Genomic DNA, 24,541 nt, shown 5'->3' with positions numbered 1-24,541 from the left:
ATGAGGTTTGGTATAATTAAAGTAAACTCCTTGTGGTTTGAAAAATTACACATAAGACCTCTGAGAATTGCTTCTGTCTAAAATATTTTTATGAACTAAAATTCCCTATAGATTATTTATTTTACCACCCTCAAATATATTTATATTTTTTTTTTATTTTTAATAAAAAATTCAACAAGGGTAAAATAGTAACGCCCACTTTACTGTTTAGGACTACATAATTATTTTTTATTTGAGGAAAGTACTTAAAATTTTTTAAATAATAAATTAATATTTATAATTATGTCAAATATCAAGAGAAGTAATTATAATTTATTCTATTTAAAAATATAGAATTATGTTAATAAGTTGTAGTTTAAGTTATGTTCCATGTATTTAATGAAATTGTGATAAGTGAATACCATTAGGAAAAAGTTGAGTTGAGAAATAGATAAACTAAAATAAATATAGAAAAGAGGAAATTAGATAGTTTGAGAGTGAGAAGGCATACTTAGAAAATCGTAGGTATATAAAGTTGCTTAAAATATACTACTCCTAGAAAAGATAGTTCTATGGGTCCTCTTTTTCAACGTCTATTGCATGAGAGTGATAGTCACTCCAATTACGCCTGTAAATAAGTAAATAATGCTCAGCCCCAACACTAAATTTATTCATTATCGAATACTTCTTGTGTTTGGTTTTGTTTTAAGATCATGTTTGAGATGGATCGAAACATTCTCAATATTTACTTACTATTTTTTATATTTTATTTGTTTGAATTTTTTTGTTTTGGACTTTGTATATAATATATATGTTACCATATTCAGCCCACTGCTTCAATCCGCCCGACTGGCCCACTAAACTGACCCATGATCCGATCCAGATTCTCTCTATTATATACTCTCACCTAAACCCTATTTCCTCATTTCTCTTGAGCGTTGACTGCAATCTTCTCTTCTCTGATTTTCTTGCCCTTCTCCTCACCGAGATTAATGGAGGTTTTCCTTAGCCAATTTCAATGGCTTTTGAAAAGCCATTGTCACCTTTCTTATACACTCCCCCTCTACACCTTTAAAAGGGTGATTCCTCCTTTCGGTTTAATACACTTATTTAACAAACCCTTCTCTCTTTTTTCTCGAACGAGTTCTGTGTGAACTAATACACTTTTGTGGGTTTCTGTGACATAGTTTTCTTGTAAGATCTGAGAGATCAGAACTTTGTGGTGTTGGGTTGAAGGTGGAGCAACCGTGGGTGAAATTGTTCTGTGTGAACGGCCCTTTTCTGTGTTCAGGTTGTTGGATCTGGCTATTCCTGAGCCAACTTCTATAAATCTGTAAATCTTAAGATTTGTTCTTTCATTATTCATTATTATTCTTTATATTTGTAATATTGGTTTGTATATTTTAAGGAGTTTCGTACTCCACATTATTGTAATAGTTGATTAGGGTTCTTGAGGTTGCCACTCTACATACATATATATAAGTATATAATATAAAAGAAAACATAATTTGACAATAAACATTGATTTTTGTCTCCTAAAATACAATATTAAACATACAACACTTATATATATACATATATATAAATATGTACAGAAGAAACATGATTTGACAATGAATAGTGACTTTTGTCTCCCAAAGCACAATATCAAATATACAACACTTATTTTAGCCCTAACACCTCCATGGATATCAAGCAGAAATTTTCTAAGACGGCTGAACATACGAAATGAGGACAGACATGACGTGTATCACCATTTGCCAGCAGCAACTGGGCAGTCAAAGAAAGAAGTTTTCTCTTCCATTAGCGATAGAGTTTGGAGACGGATTCAAGGACGGCATGAGAAGAGCTTATCTCAGGCTGGTAGAGAAGTGCTTATCAAGGTTGTTATTCAAGCTATCCCAGCATATACTATGTCTTGCTTCCGCTTGCCGGATTCATTGTTGCATGAAATGGAAATGATGGCTGCAAACTTTTGGTGGAACAAGGAGTCAAAAAAGATATATATGGTTGTCTTGTCCAAAACTATGCAGAGGAAAGTGGGGGCGTCAGTTTCAGAATCTCAAATGCTTCAATATTGTCATGCTTTCTAAACAACTTTGGCGACTTGTCATCCGTCCACACAGCTTATTGGGACAGGTACTTAAGGCACGATATTACGATTAGGGAAAATTATTCTTTTAGTGCGCTAAGTATGTCTAATTTTAATTTTAGTTCGATAATTATATCTATTTTTGTTTAGATCCAGTAACTTATGAAATTGCTTACTTTTAGTCCTATGGCAGATTTTCGGACAATTTTATCCCTATAAGTGCATATGGACTAAAACTGCCTTTCAAAAGTTGCATAGGGGTAAAATTGTCCGAAAATCTGTCAGATGACTAAAAGTAAGCAATTTCATAAATTACTGGATTTAAACAAAAATGGACATAGTTACCAGATTAAAATTAAAATTAGGCATACTTAGCGTACTAAAATAGTACTTTTCCCTTACGATTATGGAGGTGCAAGTGGGCTACTGACCATCTTATACCTATCGCAGTCTACTTGAGGGCATGGTCCTCTTCTGGGCAGCCATTTGATGGAGAGTGGGTTCAGGCACTAGCATTTGGATTTAGGGGGTAGATGAATTCCACAAGAGAATACTTTTTCACACTTATTACTCCTAAACCACATTCAATTGAGATTTCAACTATAGTGGATCTTATTGATGATACAACAGGGAATGAAATCGTACACTGATTTCGGACACTTTTTTGGAGATGGATAGTCAAGCTATTCTTAAAATACCCCTTGGCGAAAGCTTAGCAGCAGACATTCTTGTACTGGTATTTTTGACGTGAAGAGTGTGTATCACTTGGCATGCATTAACCAGAGAAGATGAGGGCCGATCTAGTGCTTTCACGGGATGGCACCCAGCAGATGTGGAAGGAGATTTGGAAAGCCAAAGTTGCCCCAAGATACAAGTTTTTGTTTTGTAAAGCATGCTGCAATGCTATCCCGACTGCATGCTTGGCTCTCATATTCGTTATGGTTGCTTTGCTTGTCGTGTGAGGACGATGTATTGCATGTTTTATTATCCTGTCCTTACGCCCGTATGTGCTAGTGCTTTCTTGGAATTAGATGGTCTCACATTGCTACTGATCATGGAAATGCTTTAGAGTAGTTTATGGATGTGAATCCTAAGTTACCTACGGAAGATCTTGCTCTATTTATGATTATTTGTTGGTCGCTTTGGTGGAATCGAAACAACAAGCTGCATTAAAATACCTTGCTTGAACCAGATTGATTAATTCTTTTCGGACGCAATTACCATCAATCCTAGCTATCTCTAGGATTCAACTGTTGTTGTTCCTCATGCTACAACGTCTTGGCCGTCTCGATGTTCATGCCCTCCCTACGGCACTGTGAAAATAAATTTTGATGGTGCTTTGTTCAATAATAGCTCAGAAGTTGGTATCGGAGTTTCAATTCAAAATTTTAGGGAATTTTTCATTCACCCCTCTTGAAAGAAAAAACCACTACATAATGGTTCTTGCCTTGTTGGAACACTGTAAGAACCCATAAAAAAGCCAAGGATAAGTCAACAACCAAATTATATCACAAAAACAAAAACACAAATTCGCTAAATGATCATAAGAAATGCAGTAAACAGCAAATTCATGAAACACCTGTTCCAGTAAAATGTCATAAAAATAAAAGAAAAATGCACACGAAAAAGGCCGAAAAAACATTTTGAAGGAACTTGGAAATTCACACATGCACAAAAAAAAAAAAGGAAAAAAAAAACCCACAACATTCTCGGAAAAAATCCAAACCTCAAGTGAAAAAATGTGACAGTTAAATTATGTTAGCAAGGATGAAAAAGGAAACCATAAGAGTGTAGTGATTTCGTACAATTTTTCCAAGATTTTTGCCACAAACCTTACATTCGTTGCAAAATTCATAGCAAATGTAACGTCTCAATATTTAATGCCTCCGACCATTGTGTACGGATTGCAACGAGTTTTTGGACAGTGGCAAATTTGTAGGCAACTTTGCCACGGATTCATTTCAAGACAAAATGTTTTGCCAAACTCATCTCTTCATTTTACAACGAAAATTGTCAAGAAAGTCGTGGCAAAAATCGTTGTTATATTATTTGAAAAATTATATAATTTCAAATCGTGGCAAAATCCGTTGCAAAAAGTTTTGTCCATTGTTTTTTCATTACAAATCATTTGGAACGGATTAAATTTGAAAATATCTTTCGAATTTTGCCACAAACTTGAACTGTTGCGAAATTCTTTGCGAAGTAGCAAAAAAGTGATCCCGGCAATGTTTTGCCCGACTTGCCACGAAAATGAGTATCCCAAAGTTGACAAATTTTTACAATGAATTTAATGTGGCAAAAGTTTATCCTTGTTTTACATGCAATTTGCCACAAAAATCCAATTTTTTTAAATTCATAGAAAAATTGTAGCAAAATTCGTTGCAAATTTGCCTCGAAAAATTCCGTGGCAAAGATTGTGGCAAGGATCTTTTATTTTTTGTAGTGATAATATAATATTAATTAATTTGAGTTATTATTTTATTTGAAAATATTTTAATAAATATTTACCACAAATTATAATAAATAGAGCTTAATTGTTTTAAAAAATAAAAGATATAAAAATTTTATTTTTGTATAAATAATTAAAATTGAATTCTAAATTATAATTTTGAAATAATTTTTTAATACTTTTTTTAATTATTTTTGACTTTTTTTTAAAGAAAAAAAAACTTCTTATGATTTTTATGTTTTTTCCATCTCCTCTTCATTTCTTCCCTCTTCTATTTTCTCTTTTTTCACGAGCCAGTCACCCCCTTTCGTACTTGGGGTGATAACTACGGCAAAAGTTATAGGTCAAATAGCATAAAAACTCTCTATGTTTTCAAAATTTAGATGAAATTCTCCTTTATTTTAAAGATAAGCTAAAAATCCCCTTTGTTTCATTCAACGTAACTCAATCACCTCTATCCGTTCGATGTAACTAACAGTATTAATTTTTTAATAAAATGACCGCTATGCGCTTATATATTATATATTATTCTTTATTTTGATTATCATTGAATTTTTATTAATTATATGGGAGCTGTCAGATCTAACCAATTAATCTTAATCGTTAAAACTTTAATTAATAAAAAATTCAAGAGTTTTGATTTAATTAATTTTAAATATATATTATAAAAATAAAATTATTATTTTAAAAAATAAATTAGACAAAATTAACTTCCCACCACCTCCAACCCCCTTCTCCTCGGGGGGGGACGACAATGATTTTTTTTAATTTCTTTTAATTTTTAAATTTTGGATTTAAAAATGATTAAAATTTTAAATTAAAGGAAAGTATCAAATTTTCACTTTCAATAATTATAACATGAATTTAAATTTAAACATAATTTATTTAATATTTTTAATCAAATAATAATTTAAATTAGTTAATAATATATAATTTGTATAATTAATTGAAATTCATATTTGTTAAGATATTTAAATTTGAAAAATGAACTTAGTATATTAAATTGTGTTGTGATATTATTTTAATTTTTAAATTTAAATTATATAATTTTAAAAAATTATGTACTTTTGTATATTTACAAATACAAATATTTAAAAAAAATTATTTAATTTATTAGAGAGATGAAAAAATATATAAAAAAACACTCAAAACAAGCTATAAACAACTCAAAAATGTCCAAGACTAATATCATAAAAAGACATTTTAATCAAAAAAATCTTCCAAGGATACGCAAATACTCCCCAAATTACACCACTCCCGCATTTCCTACACTTTTCATTAGTTTCTAACCAAAGAAGAGTTTGCACTAATTTTTACAAAACACATGCATAATATTTGGATTCGTTTTCTGAGTGTTTTGTTGTATTTTATGGAGATAGAGATAGAAAAATAAAGATAAATAAGTGTGTGTGAGAGATAGTATGTATGTTTGGATTTGTTTTTGGAGATAATTTAAAATAAGTATTGTATGTTTAATGTTGTGTTTTTTGAGACAGAAATTACTATTTATAGTCAAATCATAGTCAAAATCATGTCTTTTTTAATATATTTATCTATATGTATGTGTATATATATGTATGTATTTATGCTAAAACAGTTTAAAACACCTAGATAAGGTATTTTTGAATGATGACAAACATTAAGTATGTTTTGATTCGTTTCGAAAATAACTTGAAAATGAAAACAAACATAGTGATGAAATTTTTGTTTATTTTAAAAACAAAAAGAGATTTTCAACTTTTTCGAACACCGACCATATATTCCTTATAGGGCAGTAGCCAGTAGGAAAGTTGCCCCTTTTCCGTGGGCAACAACTCCCTCAGCCCCATATTTTGGGCGGGGCGCCCAAATACGGTGGCAACGCACCACCTATATATATATATATATATATTTTAAATATATAATGGTATACAAAAACCTCAAATTTATTATATTATATTTTATTTTCTATATTATATATAAATAGAAAAATATAATATAATACATGTATACATGTAATTATGAAATTATGTGCAATTTACATGTCATTTTTTCCTCTGAGGTGGCCATTGGCCAGAGGCTGTTAATTTTGCCATTATTATTATTTTTTTTAAATTAGGACCATTTTTGTATTAAAAAGTTGTTTAATGCGATTATTTAAATTATTGCTAACTATTGCATATAGAATGGTTCAAAGTGATACCATGTCTGTTTAATTAGACTAAAAAGACATTTTCTTCTCAAGGTGTTAAATGTTTAGAAGGTATTTAATAGGAAAAAGAAATGCAATTTATTGAGAAAGGAGCAAAAAATTCCTTTAAAAAAAATAACAAATTACCCCCTGTGTTTTAGAAAATAAAGCAAATTAGCCTTATATATAAATAGAGAGTTTTGTTAATTCTTTTTTTACAAGGTCTTTTATTACTCATTTTAAATACCAAGATGGATAAATTGCATTTTAATCCGTATTTAATATATATAGATATGTATATATGTACTGCACGGCCAGAGTATAAATTGTATTTAAACCGGTAAAAAGATTATCTGATTTCAATTCTATTAAAAATAGCTAAATCCATGGAAAAGTGAACGAATATGTAATATGTTATATACATTTAGGACTGATCATTATTCTTTAATTTTAAATTATATCAAACATTATTAGTTTAGTTTAATCAATTTAGATTTAAAACTACAATACTACCAAATAATCAAAATGAAACCTCTAAATATATATATATATATATATATATATATATATTACACATAGAGCATCTTTTGTTCTCAGAAAACCATGCTGTTTTCTTGGCATTGTCCTAACTTTTCTCAAGACATAGTTCTATGTTCCTATGTTACTATGTAGGAGGTTTCTATGACTGTTGCTAGCTTCATAGAGATGCCAAGAACATTCCTTTCATCAGCTTGTCATTTCCTCTCTTAATTCATCCTACATAAGTAGTTCAATCCAAGAATCAAATCCCTTCCCCCTCTCTTTCCATCCCTGCACACACTACTCATTAGTTGTTACAATTCATGTTAAGGTTGCAATGATGCCACGTTGCTTCCCAATCAACAAAACCACACTCGCAGAAGGTGTTGTGTTAGAAGAGTCCCCCGGGTCGATGGATGATCCTAAGCGTGTACTCGTAGTCATGGATGCCCTAAAGGAGTTCTCGGTTGAACTACTCGAATGGGTTCTCAAGAATTTCTCTTTCGGAGTCTCTTCCAGTATTACTTTACTCGGCGTCATGCCATGGCTCAACATTCCTTGTAAGTTTTCTTCATATTTACGAAAAATTTCAGTTCTAGTCCTGTAAGTATAGGACTACAATTTTAGTCCTCTACGAACCCATTTTTTGCAATTTTAGGTTGTAATTAGTTTAAAAATTCTGCATATTGAGGATAAAAATCGATGGAAGTAGCTAAATTTGGCAAGAAAAGTGCATGTGGGATTACGTACATCTTTCCTGCCATATTAGCTAATTCAAGCTATTCCTGTCCTCAATTCGTGAAATTTTTAAAATTAGAGGACAAAATTGTCAAACTAGATTTAGATAGTATAGGTAAAATTACATTTGTAGTCATGTAACTTTTAAGTTGTTAGCACTTTTAATCTTGTAACTTACTCCATTCACACATTTAATCTTTTTTTTCTTTTTACGAATTTAGTCCTGAATTAAATATCGCATTTGGTCGTTTTTTGACAAATTTAATCATGCGTTGACAATTTTGATCCCGTTCAGACCGTAATAGATCTTATTTTTTATCCCGTAACTATGAGTCACTAGGACCAAAATTGTCAGTACATGACTAAATTTGTCAAATAAGGACCAAATGTGATATGTTATCAGGACTAAATCCGTCAAAAAAAGGGACTAAATGTGCAAATGAAGTAAGTTGCAGGACCAAAAGTACTAATGACCTAAAATTACCGGACCAAAAATATAATTTTACCTACAGTAAAAAAATTGCCACCCTTCATACTTGCAACACTAAAATTGTACTTTCTCGTTGTATATTTAACACGCGCGGATCGTAACTCATGTACCAAGAGGGTTTGGACTGACATATATATACATATATCACCAAATGAACAAACTAACTTTTGTGTGCACAGTATCTGCAAAGACTTGGTCAGACATTTGGAGTATGAATCTGGAGGATCTGTCCACCTTCCTAGAGAAGAATGAGTTCAAGAATGACCCTAAATATCAAAAAGTTCAACGCCTTGTTGAGCTTTGCCAACAATATGGGGTACGTAGGGTACATTATATATTCACAACTCTCTCTCAACCTCTGCATCATGAGCATATCAACTTTTCAGGTCGTCCCAGAGATCAAAACTGAAATGGGGCATCCATTGCGACTGCTTGTTGTGGAACAAATCAGCAGCCTTCATGCTACCCTAGTAGTATTTGATAGGTACATCACAACACATGATACAACAAATTCAGATTGTGAGCCGTTCGATTATATATATACATATATATATATGTGTTCTTCTCACTCTATCCCTATTTAATTCATATACATAATTAATACAGTTCCATGGTATCAAGACTGTTAGACTGGGCATACAAGTTGGGAAAAATGTATTAATTGTTGTTGGGTAGGTCCATTTTGATTTTAAGTTTGATAATAATTCACAAAAAACTAAAATTACGTTTTTCTTTGTAACTTTAGGTTATTAGTACTTTTGGTCTTGCGGCGTATTCCAATTACACATTTGGTCTTTTTCTTTTAATACGAATTTAGTCCTGAACATCTCATATTTAATTGTTCCTTTTTTTGGCAAACTTAGTCTTATATTGACAATTTTTGTCTTAACAACTCATAGTTACAGGACAAAAAATGAGATCTATTACAGTGTGAAGGGGACCAAAATTATCAGGACTAAATTTGCACAAACGTGAGATGATCAGGACTAATTCGTCAAAAGAAGCGCTAACTGTATAAATTGAGTAAATTATATGATCAGAAATGCTAACGACCTAAAATTAGATGACAAAAAATGTAATTTTGCCTTTAAAAATAATTTATTCCAATTTCTTGGAGGACAAATTAAAGGCAAACATACGTACTTGACATGTTTTTTATAGGACGTAAACTGCAGCTTTTGGGTGCGTAGAAGTTATGATTGTAACATTTTTAGGGGTTAGCAGGCACCATGATAGGAAGCACATAGAGTACTACGCCGAGAAGATCCCATGCAACATGCTGGTGGTGAATGACAACGGAGAAGTCGATCTGATCAAGAAACGAAAATCTAGCAGTAGTGCAGTAGATGAGACAGCAGGTGCGGAGTCCCCAGCATCCATGGAACCTCGCCCCAAGTTACCAATTTCGGAACAGCTGAAGAAACGTCTCATGCCAAAATCTTGGGGACAATATGACAGAGATATCAACTGCTGAAGCAGCAGAGAGTTATGTACTTGACATATACATATAATGTCTGTTTCTATGCAGCATTAGAGAGAAAGAAAGCAGATTGTTGAATTTCCACCTTACTCTTATTACATAGATGTCTGATCAATAATAAAGATAGTGATGGTCTTGTTTCCCTTATTTTCTGTAATCATGGAATGAAACAACTATCATTAATCTAATTATATATATAATTGTATTATTGGTTTTGCAAAAATGAATTGCTTACTGATTACGTTAAATGGCGGTTTAACGTCACAACATACGTCCACAAACCAATTAGATAACTCATATAGTTGGATTGTGCATTAGCTAACAGCTATGAGACAAATTTATGAGGATTGGTCTTAAACGTTCCAAGTAGAGGACATCGAGACTTATAAAGACTTGCACAAAGTATTGCATTAATTGAATGAGTCCAATGTTTTATTGGTGATAAACATAGGTTCTCTATGCAATTATAGTGGGTTAGTTGACAAGGTTGTCAGTTCACTGAACTAACTCGAGTGAATTGTTATATGAAAGCTTCGAGGCTTGATCGGTATGATTGGAATTTTCAATTTCTATAGTATGGGATTAGTCATTGGCTTGAAAAATCATACCAGTCGCTTGCATATGAAGTTTGTATTTTGGACCTAGCGAGAGATGACCAAGTCTTAGATGTGGTCATTATAAACCTTATCAAGTGCAATCGGAGTATATTGTGAGGACGGTTGATTTCAAGAGGAAATATATCCCCTATCAGTATTTTACAGAATGTCTCCTATGTGCTTTAAAATAGTTCAGACTCTTTAAATATTTGACCAAAGCGATTGATCGAGTAGGGAAGTTTCGAAGGTCAGTCGATAGAGCAAACACATCTCGAGTGTGAAGTATAGTTGGCTAGTCAAGGATGAAAATAGACACCTAATTTCATGCCCTAGACCAAGGTCGAGAGACAGTCGACGAAGGACAATATCTATATGGAACTTGGAACCTAAAATGTTCACCACCAACATTCACCTAGTCTCTAGTGTCATAAACCATTCCTAGACGGCCATCCATGATGACGGGCGTTTCTGATTAATGGTTAATCAAAAGTAATTTAATTTAATTTAATTAATTTAATTGGACACAAGTTTAAGTCTAACTTAGAGTGAAATTAAAGAGTCACACACAAATCACTATAAAACTGATAGAACTAATTTGAAATTAATTTGGAAAGAAATTAACAAATTTTTAAGATTAAATTAATTCAATGAGAACATAAATAATTGGATCATTTATTGAAAAGTCCATTTGATAGATGACCCAAGAATTAATTAATTGAAAATAATTATATTTTGGACCTAACACCTTTAATTAAATTAATTGAATTGATTTATATATTTTGGTTTGATTAATTGATTGGATCAATTAATTAGCATTTGAATTTATGTTTGTTTAATTGAATTAAATAAACTAGGGTAAATTGAATAATACCCTCCTGTATTTTGGTGAAATAGCGAGAAATCCCTCTTTACAATTTTATAGGCAAAAAACTCCATGTGTTTTATAAAATACAACCCCCCCCCAACTGTGTTAGAAACTAACGGAGAGTGTCTGATACTCATCTATTGTGCAAGCGAGCTTCATCTTTTGGCCTTTTGGGGGGTTACTTTAAGTGTATAATGTCCATTTTGCCCGATCACATTTAAATATATTTTAAATTATTTTATTTATATTATTATTTTATTAATATATTTGATTAATTTAAATTATTTATTAAGTTCAAGTATATTAAAATAAATTATATATTTAGAATTATATTAATTTAAACATAAAAATATCTAAAAAGTGTATAATAAAAAATATAAAAGTGTATGTATAGGTAAATATAAATAAAAAAATGTATAAACCTATGGATGAAATGTCCTTCAACAACACTACTTTAAGGATGAAATTGGATACACATTAGAACAACATATGGGCTATTCTCTAAACATCACAAGCCAGTTAATGTAATAGCCAACAGTGCACTTTTGAAACCTAAACCCTATTGTTGGTATACCATGTAACTACTTAAAATTTATGAAAAAAAATAAAAACTTCATTGTTATCAAATAAAATGATCTGAAATATCAAGACAACAAAAGCCTATTGCTTTTATCAACAACAAATTTACACCTATAACGAAGCGGGAAAAACTTTGTATTAAAATTATCGCTAAACGCCTAACTACTGATGAATAATTTCAGCAGCAAGCAAGAAAAACAATACAAGTAATGATGCAGGCAAACGTCCCACAATGGTTGTAAATGAGGAGTTTGAATGGCTTATAAGTCCCAAGACAACCTCTCCCTAGTGAGGCGCCATTTCAGGATAAAACCGTGAAGCTCACACGAAGCCCAGAGCAGACAATATTACTTCGTGCAACGGGATACCAATGGAATCGCAAACCGCATCAACAGGCATAACTTAGACCTAGGATTTCCATATCTTATTTCATTTTGAAACGCTTTATAGAAACTCTTCTTACACAAACTACATTTAGTAGTTGCGAAATACGCAACATAGTTGTCTTCCTTAGGATATAGTGGCATTTATCAAAGCATTCTATCCTGAAGATCTGTTAATATTGTTGATGCCAACGAACCTATCTTCTTCCCAGTTTCACCAGCGATGTTCTTGAGAGACGAAATATCTTGTTGTGCCTAACACCAAAACACAAGTGGGAAATAAAACGAGAAAAAAAACTCGTAAGATCATAGAACGGAAAGAATAGCTAATATGATCGATACTTTCAGAGGAAACTATTTGTTGGTTGTTACCTGGAAAGACAACCGATTAATAATATCACTTGCAGTAAGGTCATTAGAACTCGAGTCATGACCAAAGAGTTCGGCACTAGAGATTGCCAATGAATCCTACAACACGTGGGAATAAACGACACAAATTATATACGTTTTGAACAATTAAGTATCGACTAAGTTGCATCATATTGAGTAATTTAGAAAAGAAATACTCAAAATTACTTGGCAAAATAAAAATGAAAATACCAAAAACAAATGAAATGAAGGGAATATAGGAAATAAGATGAATGATAGGATATTGATACATACTGAGAACTTTTGCAGGGAAACGGATGCTTCCAAATCATTAGCATTATTATTTTCACCACCACCAAAGAATTGGGCTGATGATATAGATTTTGCATTGCAGAACTTCTTCCTAGCTTCGTCAGTCTCCATTTCCTGATGATCATGAATGTGAATGAATTATACTTGAAATATTTCATGCATAAATAACATCCACTCATGTAAAAAAGATACAGAAAACACAGGAAGTAGGCAAAATGTGAGCATAGAAAAACATGCTTAGCAAATAAACCAACACGTGAACAAGATATAAAATTAACATAAAAGGCAAAATGAATCCCATGGCTAATTACACTTAGGCCTTCTTGAAAAATGTTGAATTACACCTTCCCCAAAAAAGTTTTAAAATTACACTTACATCTTTCTGAAAATTCACTATTTACACCTGATCCTCTTTCATTAGAGTTTGGACGAAAAATATTGACGTCGGCAAAAATAATTACATAAATTTTTAATTTTACCCCTTATTTAACATTTTCATGTAATAATTTTGTACTTATAAGGAAAAAAATATAATAATGTAATCATCAGTCCATATATATATTATATTTAGCGAAAAATATAATTTTGGTCCACTAACTTGGAGATGATGACACTTTTGATCCAAGTCCATTCCAAAATAGCATTTCAGGATAATATTTTGTAAAAAATGACAATTAATGTCCAAATTGCCCTAATTTCACCGAAATCCCCCACCCCCAGCATGTGACTCCAAAGAATTCGAGTTTTTTTTATTTTTCCGGCCAAATTAGCCTATGTGGCAACTAATTTTCGAACAAAGGTGAAGTGGCAAGGTGACTTGTAAAAATAAAACGCGTCACCTTGCCACTTCAACTAGCAGGCCAAGTCAGCATATTTTTTTTTTTTTGGGTGGGGGGGGGGAATTGCACCCAAGCGTCTCTCCTCTATAATTATGCCGAAAGTTGTTGAAGGACCCTAATTTCTTTAGCCAAAAGAAGATGGGTGAAAGGGGTGGAGATTGGAATTAGAAGGTGAAATTGGCCAAGGTATTGAGATGTCCACTGTCACTGGCTATGTTGAATGCTATTGTGGAAAGAGAGCATTGTTGCACACTTCATGGACTGAAGAGAACTCACTGCACTTCACAAAAACATTAAACGAGAGGCACAATTAAAAATTTGTGTAATGTATTTTTGTTAAAATTAGCATTTTTCATTCAAACCCTAACGAAAAGGTGTCCAGGTGTAAAGGATGAATTTTCAGAGAGAGTGCAAGTAATTTCTCATTTTCAGAGAGGGTCTAAGTATAATTCAACCTTAATTATATCAAAAGCCATTAACAAAAGTAACAACATGTTTTTGGTAACATTAAGAGAAGATTATCAATAAGCTTTTGGTCTAAAATTTGGATAGTCACCGAGGAACTTCTCTCACCTGGACTTTTGATAAGTTTGAGCTATTCTTCTTGGGGAAGCCACCATCCATTCCATAGTCAGCAAAAAAGTTGGACGCTTTCGGTGGCGAGACATGGCTAATAGCATAAGCTCCTCTTGAATTCACGTCGGTAGGCTGCGCATTATCTGCATACTCGAATCGAGATATAGATAATGAACCTGCAGCCAGAGGGGTGCTGCTATTTGAAATGTTTGTTGATGAAACTTCGACAGGTGTTTCTTCAGGCTTTTGGTCATAAAGACTTTCATTATGCTGCAATGCACGAAACCCTTTTAACTATTCAATACATAGCCCCATCATCAACAAGAAACAACACAAAATGTAGCACAGGATTTAATGTAATTTACCTCCTATGATATTGTAAATGAGCAAATTACCTCTTATGAAAAAATAATAGCAATTTACTCCCAGATAAATTGCTTCAATTTAGAAAACATAGGGGATAAATTGTTATTTTTTTATAGGGGGTAATTTGTTTATTTGCAATATTACAGGGGGTTGCTTGTATTTTTCCCGTATAATACAAGTTAATTTTACCTTTGTGACAAGCCTTCGAGCGCCTAGTCCCTTTCCCGACTTGCTAGTTTTCTTTGTACACAGAGACTTCTTTCCGACTGTCGTGGAGACATTCTTAGAGGTTCTTGGTGAAGTTGGAAGCTCGAGAGTTTCGATTTTCAACGACACGCTTTCGTTAGGGGTGTCGTTTGAAGAACCTACTTTGGGGTCTTGCTCGGTGTTAATGTTAGGAAAGGTATTGGATCGTACTAATGATTGAGAAGCAGTAGGTGGTGCCGTCTCTTCTACGTTGCTTCTTGCAACTTCTTTTGAGAGTAATTGCTTATACAACTCGGCAGCTCTTGAGGTGTATTTGGCCTCAATCTTGCCTCCGTCGGTCCATCCGTGCTGCTTGAAGAACACTTGAGCACGATTGTTTCCGCCATATGACATCATTTTCAACTGCTCCGGTGTCCATGCATCCAAATTTGTGGACCTGTAGTTCATAATCAGCTTTGTAAAGCTCCAAAATAATGGTTCACAAGGCAAAGATCAAATGTAAGATAATTACCTAACAAAGCTAACATGAACACCAAGGTTTCGATGAACTGCCGAGCAATCAATACACAAGAAAATCCCATATGTCACCGATGCCCAAGTCGGATTCTTTGCGTTACAATCAAAACAGATCTGAAATTAGAGCAAAAGAAAAAAAAAATCACCTTTGATCTAAGTTAGATCTAATAATTTTGAATCAAAAAAATCTCAACATAATTAACAAATCTATCATACAAAATTTAAACACAAACAAAAAATGAACATCACCTTATTTTCAGACTTGGCTTTGAGTTTGCGAAAAACGGCATTTTTGTCTGTGTAATTTTCTAATGCCATGGCTTCAACATCAAATCTTATGTTTTTCCGTGTATATAAATGTGTAACAAATATGCATATGTCAAGTGTGTGCTTTTTAGAGAGAAAGAGGAAACAAAATGAAAATGAAAGAGAGCGAGAAATTCAATGTGAAACCGCTAAATAAATTTGTAGTACTCTATCATCGAAGTTTTATCGAAAAATTATACTTTTGGTTCTATAACTTTAGGTTATTAGCGTTTTTGGTCCTGTAACTTCCCCCATTGACACATTTAGTTCCTCAACATATGATATTTAGTTACTTTCTGACATATTTAGTCATGTCTTGACAACTTTTGTTCTAACGGCCTCCAGTTATAGGACCAAAAATGAGATCGAGTACTGTGTGAAGAAGACCAAGATTATCAATACAGGACTAAATATGTTGAGGACTAAATTCGTCAAAAAAAAAAAAGAACTAAATGTGTAAATGGAGTAAGTTATAGAACTAAAAATGCCAAAGAATTAAAGTTGCATGACCAAAAATATAATTTTGCCGAGTTTCATATAACCTGTACAAAGTACCAAAACTGCCCTTTACCTCATAGATTATTTTAGTTATTGTTAGTTAACAAAAGAAATAAATGTAGGTATAGATATATGTGAAGTTAGTTGAAGAATCACATAAAGCGAAGAGTGGTAGAACTGTAGAGCTATTGGAAATGAACCAATACCCTATTTTTATTTGCAGAAATTATTGTCTTATCCAATAACATCATAAAATTCTACAAAAAATATTTGTTTACAACAAATCAACATTATTTTTTTGGGGCGAAACATCTTAAAATAATTTTTTTTTAATAAATACTTTATTTTTTTAAACCCAACAAAATATAGGTCGTGGTGGGATCTCTCTCGTTTTTTTCTATCTATAATTGAAGAGTATTCCTTTCTTTCGTTTATTTCAAATTATATGCCAAGAATTTTGAGGGTTGGGTGAAATGAGTTAATTCCTCTTCTTTTTCTTTTTTCTTATATCAGTTGGATACTTTAGAGGTTTTCGAGTGGCTGTGAGCCCTCTTGATGGAGAAGTTCTTTAAAAGAATATTTTTTTTGGGAGGCCATAACGATGCAGTAAAGCTGTTATTTTGCGATTAAGATAGCTACATAATTGATGAAGCGATTAATCTATTAAAAATTGGAAAAAGGAAAAGAGGAAGCTCGGGAAAAAGATGAAGAAAGAGGTAAAAAGAAAATGAAAATGGAGGGAAGAGGAGGAAAAAAGAAAAAGGTAAAAGAATTCATTTTTTTCTGATGAAATGAGGAATAGAGGTTTGGTCTTTTTTCTTCACGGTTGCTCCCTTCTTTCTCGGCTTTCACTTTATTTTTTTTTTTAAATCGGTTTGATTTTTCTCAATTTCAGACAACAATAGAGATGTAATTTTATGTCTCAAATTATGGACAAAATGGTAAAATCAAAAAAGAGAAACAATTGAGCTTTGCGAGATAACTAATCTTACCTCCCCAGAGTTGATAATTTATTAAGTGTTTATCATGGGCTAACCGAGCTTGAAGGATTGGATGAGGGCCTACGTCTAGCAAAAGAAATATTGGATATATTGCTGGATTGGGCTAGAATCCAGCAATATCCAGTAATAACTGCAAGAAAATTATGCCCTTATTTTCTATCACATTCTATTATTGTGCGCACTACATTATCTGCAACAAACGCTAGGGAAAGTTGAGACTTCAAGTAGGATGATCAAATGGACTGTAGAACTCAGTGAGTATGACATTTCCTAACAGCCTCAAACAACCATCAAAGTTCAAGCACCAATTGAATTCATGGCTGTGGCAACACCAACTGAAGAAGAAGAGGAACATGGCTACTACATGTGGATAGCTCATCCAGTTATTCTGACAGTGGAGCAGGAGTCGTGCTAACTAGCCGAGAAAGGAATGAGCTGGAGTTTTTCTTGAGATTTGACTTCAATGCCTCAAATAACGAGGCCGAATTTGTTGCGCTGATAGCAGGTATCAAAATGGTTCTTGATGTGGGAGCAAGGGACCTCACTGCTTACTCTAATTCCCAACTGGTAATAAATTAATTGATGTCAGAATGAAGGAGTACTTCCAGGAAGTCAGCAAACTCAAGTGCAGGCGCAAGAGCTTCCAGCTTCATCCAATTCCTCGTACGGAGAACACCAATGCAAACTACCTTACTCGTCTTGCCAACTTGATAGCCAACTACAATAACCATACTATCATTGTAAGAATACTCACTAAAACTCATAATGATATTGATATGAATATCTCGCAGATTAGCACAAATTGGAGGAAATCCTTTCTTCACTACCTAAGGGAAAGCACTTTTCCTGTTGAAGAAAATGAGGCAGCCCGTCTGAAAAGCAGGGCAACCCAATTTACCTTGTTAGGAGGAATAATCTATAAGCGCAATTTCTCTCAGCCTACCTCCTACCTCCAATGCCTGTCTGTAGAGAGAGCATTATCGTGCTATATGAAGTACATCAAAGATCTTGTGGACCTCATATAGTTTGGATTACCCTTATAGGAATGATCCTATGAGCTTGAAATTTTCGCCTACTCTCAAGCAAGAAGCGGTGGATTGGATAAGGAAATGTGAGCAATGTTAGAAGCATACCCCACTCATCCATGTGCTCGCGTAACCCTTCAAAGCACTCTCAGCACTTTGTCCATTCGCCAAGTGGAGAAAGGACATATAGTAGGTCGTTTCCCAATAGCATAAGGACGATGCAAATTTCTACTGATAGTGGTATACTACTTCATAAAGTGGGTGGAGGTTGAGCCCCTTACCAAGATCACAATGAACAAAGTGCTCAAATTTCTTTGGAAAAATATAATTTGAAGGTATGGTTTATCTTGTGAAATTATTTCTAACAATGGTCTTCAGTTTCAGTGCTAGAAAGTTCAGGAACGGTGTGCCGAATTGGGCATCCAACAATGATTTACCTTGGTGGCCTCTCCCCATGCTAACGGGCAAGTGGAGGTCACAAATAGAATATTGGTGCAAGACATCAAAACTAAGCTTGAGCAGGTAGGAAGGCCAAAGGCAATAGGTTGATGCCCTACCGTTGTTTTTATAAAAATAAAATAGATAAGTTAAAAACTTACAACTAATTGGTGTAGTTAATCAGATGGCAAGAAATTAAAGACAACTATATAGATCAATAAAAAATAAAATATCACATAATATTATAAATATCTAATAATTGCAACTTATTCAACCATGTGAGTACACAATTTCATGCTATTGTGAGTTTACATGACCATGTATATACATCAACTTCGAATCATATATGTAATCAACATAAATCGCTATTAATTAGTTTTATAATGCGTTATAAAACTTATCAATAATTTAACGAACGTAATTATTTCTAAGACTTTATCATTTTGTTTGGCTATTGCAGCGCTTTGTTCCTTAGATCTAGTCTATATATTTAATGATTCAGACTTTTCTCAGAGACGATGTCAAATTATAGTACAAAAATGAGATTAATTTTAAATTTTATTAATTGGGGTGAAATTTAGTACCATAACACCATAATATACTACAAACCTTTTATTTTTCCTCCCTCTTTTTCGCTTCTTCCCAATAGAGCTTATATTGCGGTTGGTCATTCATTGTCGTATTAATCGAGGCTTGGATTGTGCTGCATTGTCTTTCTTGAATTTGGATAGTTTTTTTATCTTTGTTCGTTGAAATCATTATGCTAGTAACCCCTACATTATCTATTCAAATCGAGACAAGTTTCTAAGTTTCATAGATTATCTTTCTGAACCCGGACTGGTTTATAAGTTTCATTCATTAAAGTCAATCATATCGTACTTAATCACTTAATGACAAAAAATACAATTTAATATTAATCAATTATTTAAATTACCATTTTTATGAATGTCAACGTTTCTTTTTTGCAAGTTGATTTCTCCTCCATCAAGTCTATCCCAATTGACTGTAATTTTGTTAAGTATATTAAGGAGATTTAAGGCACACATGTTGATACTTTATACAGTCGAAAAGGGGCATTGCACCTTCCGTCTAACGAATAATTGACATTCGCCTTAACCCAACTACAGAACACTTGAGCAAAAGCAGTATCTTTCGTTCGAAAATGGCTGCCGCAGGTGTAAAACAAGCTCTAGGAGACCTAAACAAGGACGCTTTCGTGACCCTTTTGTCGAAGCTGATCGGTGAATCGAAGTACGTGCAGAACAACCCGCCAGACCTCATTCCGGAGGAGGACCGGATCGTCAGGCACGTCCTTGACGTCCTCCGCCCCTTAAGCACCGCCACTGGCGGTGGACCGCTTGTCATCAACCATGTGGCCTACAAGCCCAACAGGGGAAATCTCATTGTCGAGTACCCTGGAACCCAGCCCGGCAAAATTTTGTCATTCGTTGGCATGCACATGGATGTGGTCACTGCCATCCCTTCTGAATGGGTATATTTTTTATTAGCGTCCAATTTGTAATCCAGATCTTGGCTCACTGGCGAATTAAGTTCTCGATTGATATTTGTCCAATCTGTGAAAACTTCATTTGCGTTGAGATTTTGGTGCAAAACGTGATTGTATGTGTGTTGTTGGTAACTTTGTTTTGTTTATTATAGTACTACTTTGAACAGTTGGTAACTTATGTTGCAGTTGGACTCGTTTTCAGTTTTCCCTTTAGTGATGTCGATTTCAGTCTTAGACTAAGAAAGTTGGGAATTTAGTTATTCTGGGCTGGAATAGTTGCCTGCTGTTACTCCAAAATGTTAACTGAAAATTGGTGCAACTACAATGATACATTCTCAAGACTGTAATCTTGGCGTTGGTATATAATTGTTAATGCTGCTGGCGTTCTATCTATGCTGTATTATGTCATTACTGGTAAATTTTTTTAAAACAATTTATGTGGAATGTATTAACTTTTGGCTTATTAAGAACCTCGCAGATTCCATGTGAATAATAAGAGTGGACTAAGCTACAAACAGTAGGAAGTTTCTGTATTCAGCTGTACAAATTTATGAATGGATTGCAATTTCCTATGAGATTTGCTATAAGCTTTCTTTATCAAATGCATCTGCAGGATTTTGACCCTTTTTCTTTGAGCATCGATGGAGACAAACTTAGAGGGCGTGGAACTACTGATTGTTTGGGACACGTTGCTCTTGTAGCTGAACTAATGAGGAGGCTGGGGGAGACAAAGCCTCAACTGAAGTCAACTGTTGTTGCTGTCTTTATTGCCAGTGAAGAAAATTCATCTATCCCTGGAGTAGGGGTTGATGCATTAGTGAAGGACAAATTGCTTGACAAATTAAAGCAAGGACCTCTGTATGTATATTGCACCTTTAGTAACCAATTTAACTGGGAAGCTGAGTGGATTTACTAGTATTTTGAACAGTTTCTGATATGATCAGTGGCCTTTGGCTCTCCCTGCAGGTTTTGGATTGATACAGCAGATAAACAGCCTTGCATTGGCACCGGTGGTATGATACCATGGAAGCTTCATGTTTCTGGAAAGCTTTTTCATAGTGGTCTAGCCCACAAGGTACTTCCTTTTACTTCTACAGTGTAAAGTCATCATTGATGGGAAAAAGAATCTAGGTACAATTTTTCTTAGTGAATGTGGTTCTACTTTTTGGTATTAATTCCATTCCTTCTGTTACTTTTAATATATTTAGTTGCAAAGTATCAGTTTGTTGGAATTTGTTCTTCTTTTGATTTTAAATTCTCAAAAATCTAATATATATTCTAGAAAGTTCACCACTATCCTCTAAAGTGGTTTCTATAAAAGCAGACCTTTTTGGTTTTTCTGAATTAGGAATTAGTTTATTTGCTCACAGGAATGGAAATATTAAAATTTGGCTGATTTTCTAACTGTATAGTTAATCTTTCAAATTCTTTTCCTTGCGATACTTTCCAATGCAAGTTTCCTGGTGATGTACTTATGCCAAAGGGTGGTAGAGACATAATGAGTTGTAGTTGTATTTTCTTAGCGGGTTTCTTCAAATTAAGTCTCGTAGATGGAAAGCATTGTGAGAAGGATGGCTGTCAGTGTTGTGTTATATGGCACACTCCATGCATTACAAAGAGTTCCAGAAATTGGGCTGTGAAAGAAGTGCCAGAGCATATTTTTCAAAAAATTATCTGTGGTAATATAGGTCAATTTCAAGGTTGAAATAGATAACAAAAGCAATTTATGTCTGGCATGTAGCTGCTCATTGCAATGCCATAACTAAAGCATGAGAGCTTAGTCTATGGTTACGGTATTACTAGTTGAAAGCATAGTCATGACTTGATCAAGCAGAGGACATTTTTTTAGCAAAAAGAATGGTGTTAAATGGTTTTATCTTTGCTTGGATAAAGCAGCAAATTGGTGGACTCCGTAGATTTCATTGGGTCATACACTGCATGTAATACAATATAGATAATTCTGTTGATGCATCTTTGCGTTATTTAGCTAATATTTATTATGAAATATCTATAGGCTATCAATCCCTTGGAGCTAGCTATGGAAGCTCTTAAAGAGATCCAGTCACGGTTTTACCGAGACTTTCCACCCCATCAAAATGAAAAAGTTTATGGATTTGCAACACCCTCAACTATGAAACCAACCCAGTGGAGTTGTAAGTTCCTTAACTTGAGACTGCAAATTGGTATTTGGTGATTGTTTGCTGTATTGTGTCTCTTTCCTAAACTATCACAAATATTGACAGATCCAGGAGGTGGCATCAATCAAATTCCAGCCGAATGTACAGTTTGTGGAGATGTTAGGTTTGGTTTTGTTTCAGAATTATTGTCTAAGTTTCCTTGTTATCTTGATTCTTGACTTCTAATGTGTCATATTTACTGTTGCAGGTTGACTCCATTTTATAGGTACCTTAAAGGAGTTTGAGTAATTCATACTGTCATCTTGATTGTGCCAATATATTTATCCTGTTGTTTTCTAAAAGTAACAGCTTCTTCAAAGAGTTCTACTGAATGCCTCTAAATACTATCATCCAGTGTAACTGATGTAATGAAGAAGCTCCAGGAATATGTTGAAGACTTGAATGCCAACATAGAAAAGTTGGACATACGAGGACCTGTTTCAAAGTATGTCCTACCAGATGAGGACCTCAGGGGAAGGTGCATTTTTCTTTTCGCCAATTCAAAAGGCGCGACCCTTTTTTTTCATGATTTTGTATGTATAGGAAGGTCATACAGGATTCCATTTGCTAGGACTATATGGTTCAAAATACAAGGTAATAGAATTTAGAAAAAAAGAAAAGAAAAGAAAGTAATAGAAAAGAAAAGCTAAGCTTTTGCTTCTTTTATAAGCTATTTGATTAGTTGGTAACTCCTTTTTTCTTTCACTCCTCAGATTGACTATTAGTTTTGATGAAGCAATGTCTGGAGTGGCTTGCAATCTTGATTCACGTGGCTTCCATGTGTTATGTAAAGCTACAGAAGAGGTGGTTGGCCATGTAAAACCCTATTCTATTACCGGTAGCTTGCCGCTCATACGGGAATTGCAGGTGCAAATCTTCTCTTACATGTTTACATGTTTATGCTTGGCTTACTATAAATTCAATATAATCACATATTCCCATTATACTTTTGACATACTGTAGGAAGAGGGTTTTGATGTGCAAACTTCTGGCTACGGTATGGTGCACTTCCTACTCCATGCATTCAGTTTGCTCTATTGTGATTTTCTACAGCTGCTTACCTATGTAGCAAATTTGGCTTCAACATTCTTCACTGCATATTATAATCAATCATGTTCGTGCATGCATTTTTTGCAAGATGACCTCACTAAGATGACCTGGCCAAAAGCTATAACTATCTTGTCACACCTGGTACTGACTAGGCGATGAGCACTCTAGAAATATGAATTAATGGACTGCTCGTAAAAAGGCATTCGAGAATGATCTAAATATTCTACTAGTGCTGAAATGTAATCAAAGGAAGGATTTATGATTAGCAATTTCTTACAGCAAAGATGATTGAAAAACTTAGGACACACCAAGGGAGAAATACATCCCTTCAGTAGCTCCTGTGGTTTACCAAGGATAGTATAATTGGGGTAAGCCAGCTTTCTTTGTTTTCCGATTGATAGAGTCAGTGAAAAAAAGGAAAGTTCTCTCTTTTTGCATGATCCTTGAGTGGAGAACTTATAGCAATCCTCTGGGCACGAGGATCAAATTCAAAGGTAAAGCAGTTCTCTCTTGGTAGAGTTTTAGGCGGCAAGAGATTAATAGGGCTTGTGGGAGCCGAGCACAACAAATCAAAGCCAAAGACGGATTTTAAGGCTCTCATATGGATTCTCCGGCCCCAGCGCTGAAATGTGGATGGAAGAAACCTTCACACTCCGTGACTCCGGCAAAGCTAGGAGATTCATCTTCTTCTTGAAATAGTCAGTGGCAGGTTTAGCTCTGCGCTTTCAAAGTCAGAAGGTTCTCCTGCCCTGCCTGAAGACTGCAGAGGAAATTGGCCTGCTTCTAGTTCTAAAATCAGGATCCATTAGAGAAGATATAGTTATTAGATTGGTCTAGACATCAGTAACTGGCTCAACTAGATTCATAAGACAATAATAATCTAAATGAAATGTTGTGTGGCTCTCAGAAATGGAGGGAAAGAATTGTTCCAACGTTCACTCATGATAGGAATCTGAAACCAAGTACAAGCATAATTTTCCACATCAATTAGCTCAGTGTTAACACGTGATATGC

The 24,541-nt window shown here is 33.9% G+C and overlaps 3 protein-coding genes across 4 annotated transcripts in view; 2 read left to right on the top strand and 1 right to left on the bottom strand.

Moving 5' to 3' along the window:
• On the top strand, positions 7,478–10,064 carry LOC110011605. Its single transcript, XM_020692085.1, has 4 exons — positions 7,478–7,769; positions 8,617–8,753; positions 8,824–8,921; positions 9,662–10,064. The coding sequence occupies exons 1-4, from the start codon at positions 7,547–7,549 to the stop codon at positions 9,909–9,911; spliced, it is 708 nt and encodes a 235-aa protein (XP_020547744.1). The 5' UTR covers positions 7,478–7,546; the 3' UTR covers positions 9,912–10,064.
• On the bottom strand, positions 11,978–15,922 carry LOC105155954 (probable ADP-ribosylation factor GTPase-activating protein AGD9). Its single transcript, XM_011071943.2, has 7 exons — positions 15,775–15,922; positions 15,521–15,639; positions 14,992–15,445; positions 14,434–14,706; positions 13,004–13,135; positions 12,713–12,808; positions 11,978–12,595 (listed from the first exon to the last, which is right to left on the bottom strand). The coding sequence occupies exons 1-7, from the start codon at positions 15,841–15,843 to the stop codon at positions 12,488–12,490; spliced, it is 1,251 nt and encodes a 416-aa protein (XP_011070245.1). The 5' UTR covers positions 15,844–15,922; the 3' UTR covers positions 11,978–12,487.
• The window catches only part of LOC105155951 (acetylornithine deacetylase), a 10,822-nt gene continuing 6,120 nt past the window's right edge, over positions 19,840–24,541 (top strand). For both annotated transcript variants that reach the window (XM_011071941.2, XM_011071940.2), the window contains exons 1-9: positions 19,840–20,285; positions 20,914–21,158; positions 21,267–21,375; positions 22,315–22,453; positions 22,544–22,601; positions 22,686–22,703; positions 22,833–22,955; positions 23,191–23,344; positions 23,441–23,474. In XM_011071941.2, the coding sequence (XP_011070243.1) occupies positions 19,956–20,285; positions 20,914–21,158; positions 21,267–21,375; positions 22,315–22,453; positions 22,544–22,601; positions 22,686–22,703; positions 22,833–22,955; positions 23,191–23,344; positions 23,441–23,474 (1,210 nt within the window). In that variant the 5' untranslated portion in view covers positions 19,840–19,955. The remainder of the gene's footprint in view (positions 20,286–20,913; positions 21,159–21,266; positions 21,376–22,314; positions 22,454–22,543; positions 22,602–22,685; positions 22,704–22,832; positions 22,956–23,190; positions 23,345–23,440; positions 23,475–24,541) is intronic.

This window comes from Sesamum indicum, linkage group LG2 (assembly GCF_000512975.1).
Source record: "Sesamum indicum cultivar Zhongzhi No. 13 linkage group LG2, S_indicum_v1.0, whole genome shotgun sequence".
NCBI classification, from domain to species: Eukaryota; Viridiplantae; Streptophyta; class Magnoliopsida; order Lamiales; family Pedaliaceae; genus Sesamum; species Sesamum indicum.
This window is presented reverse-complemented; position numbering and strand designations above follow the sequence as displayed.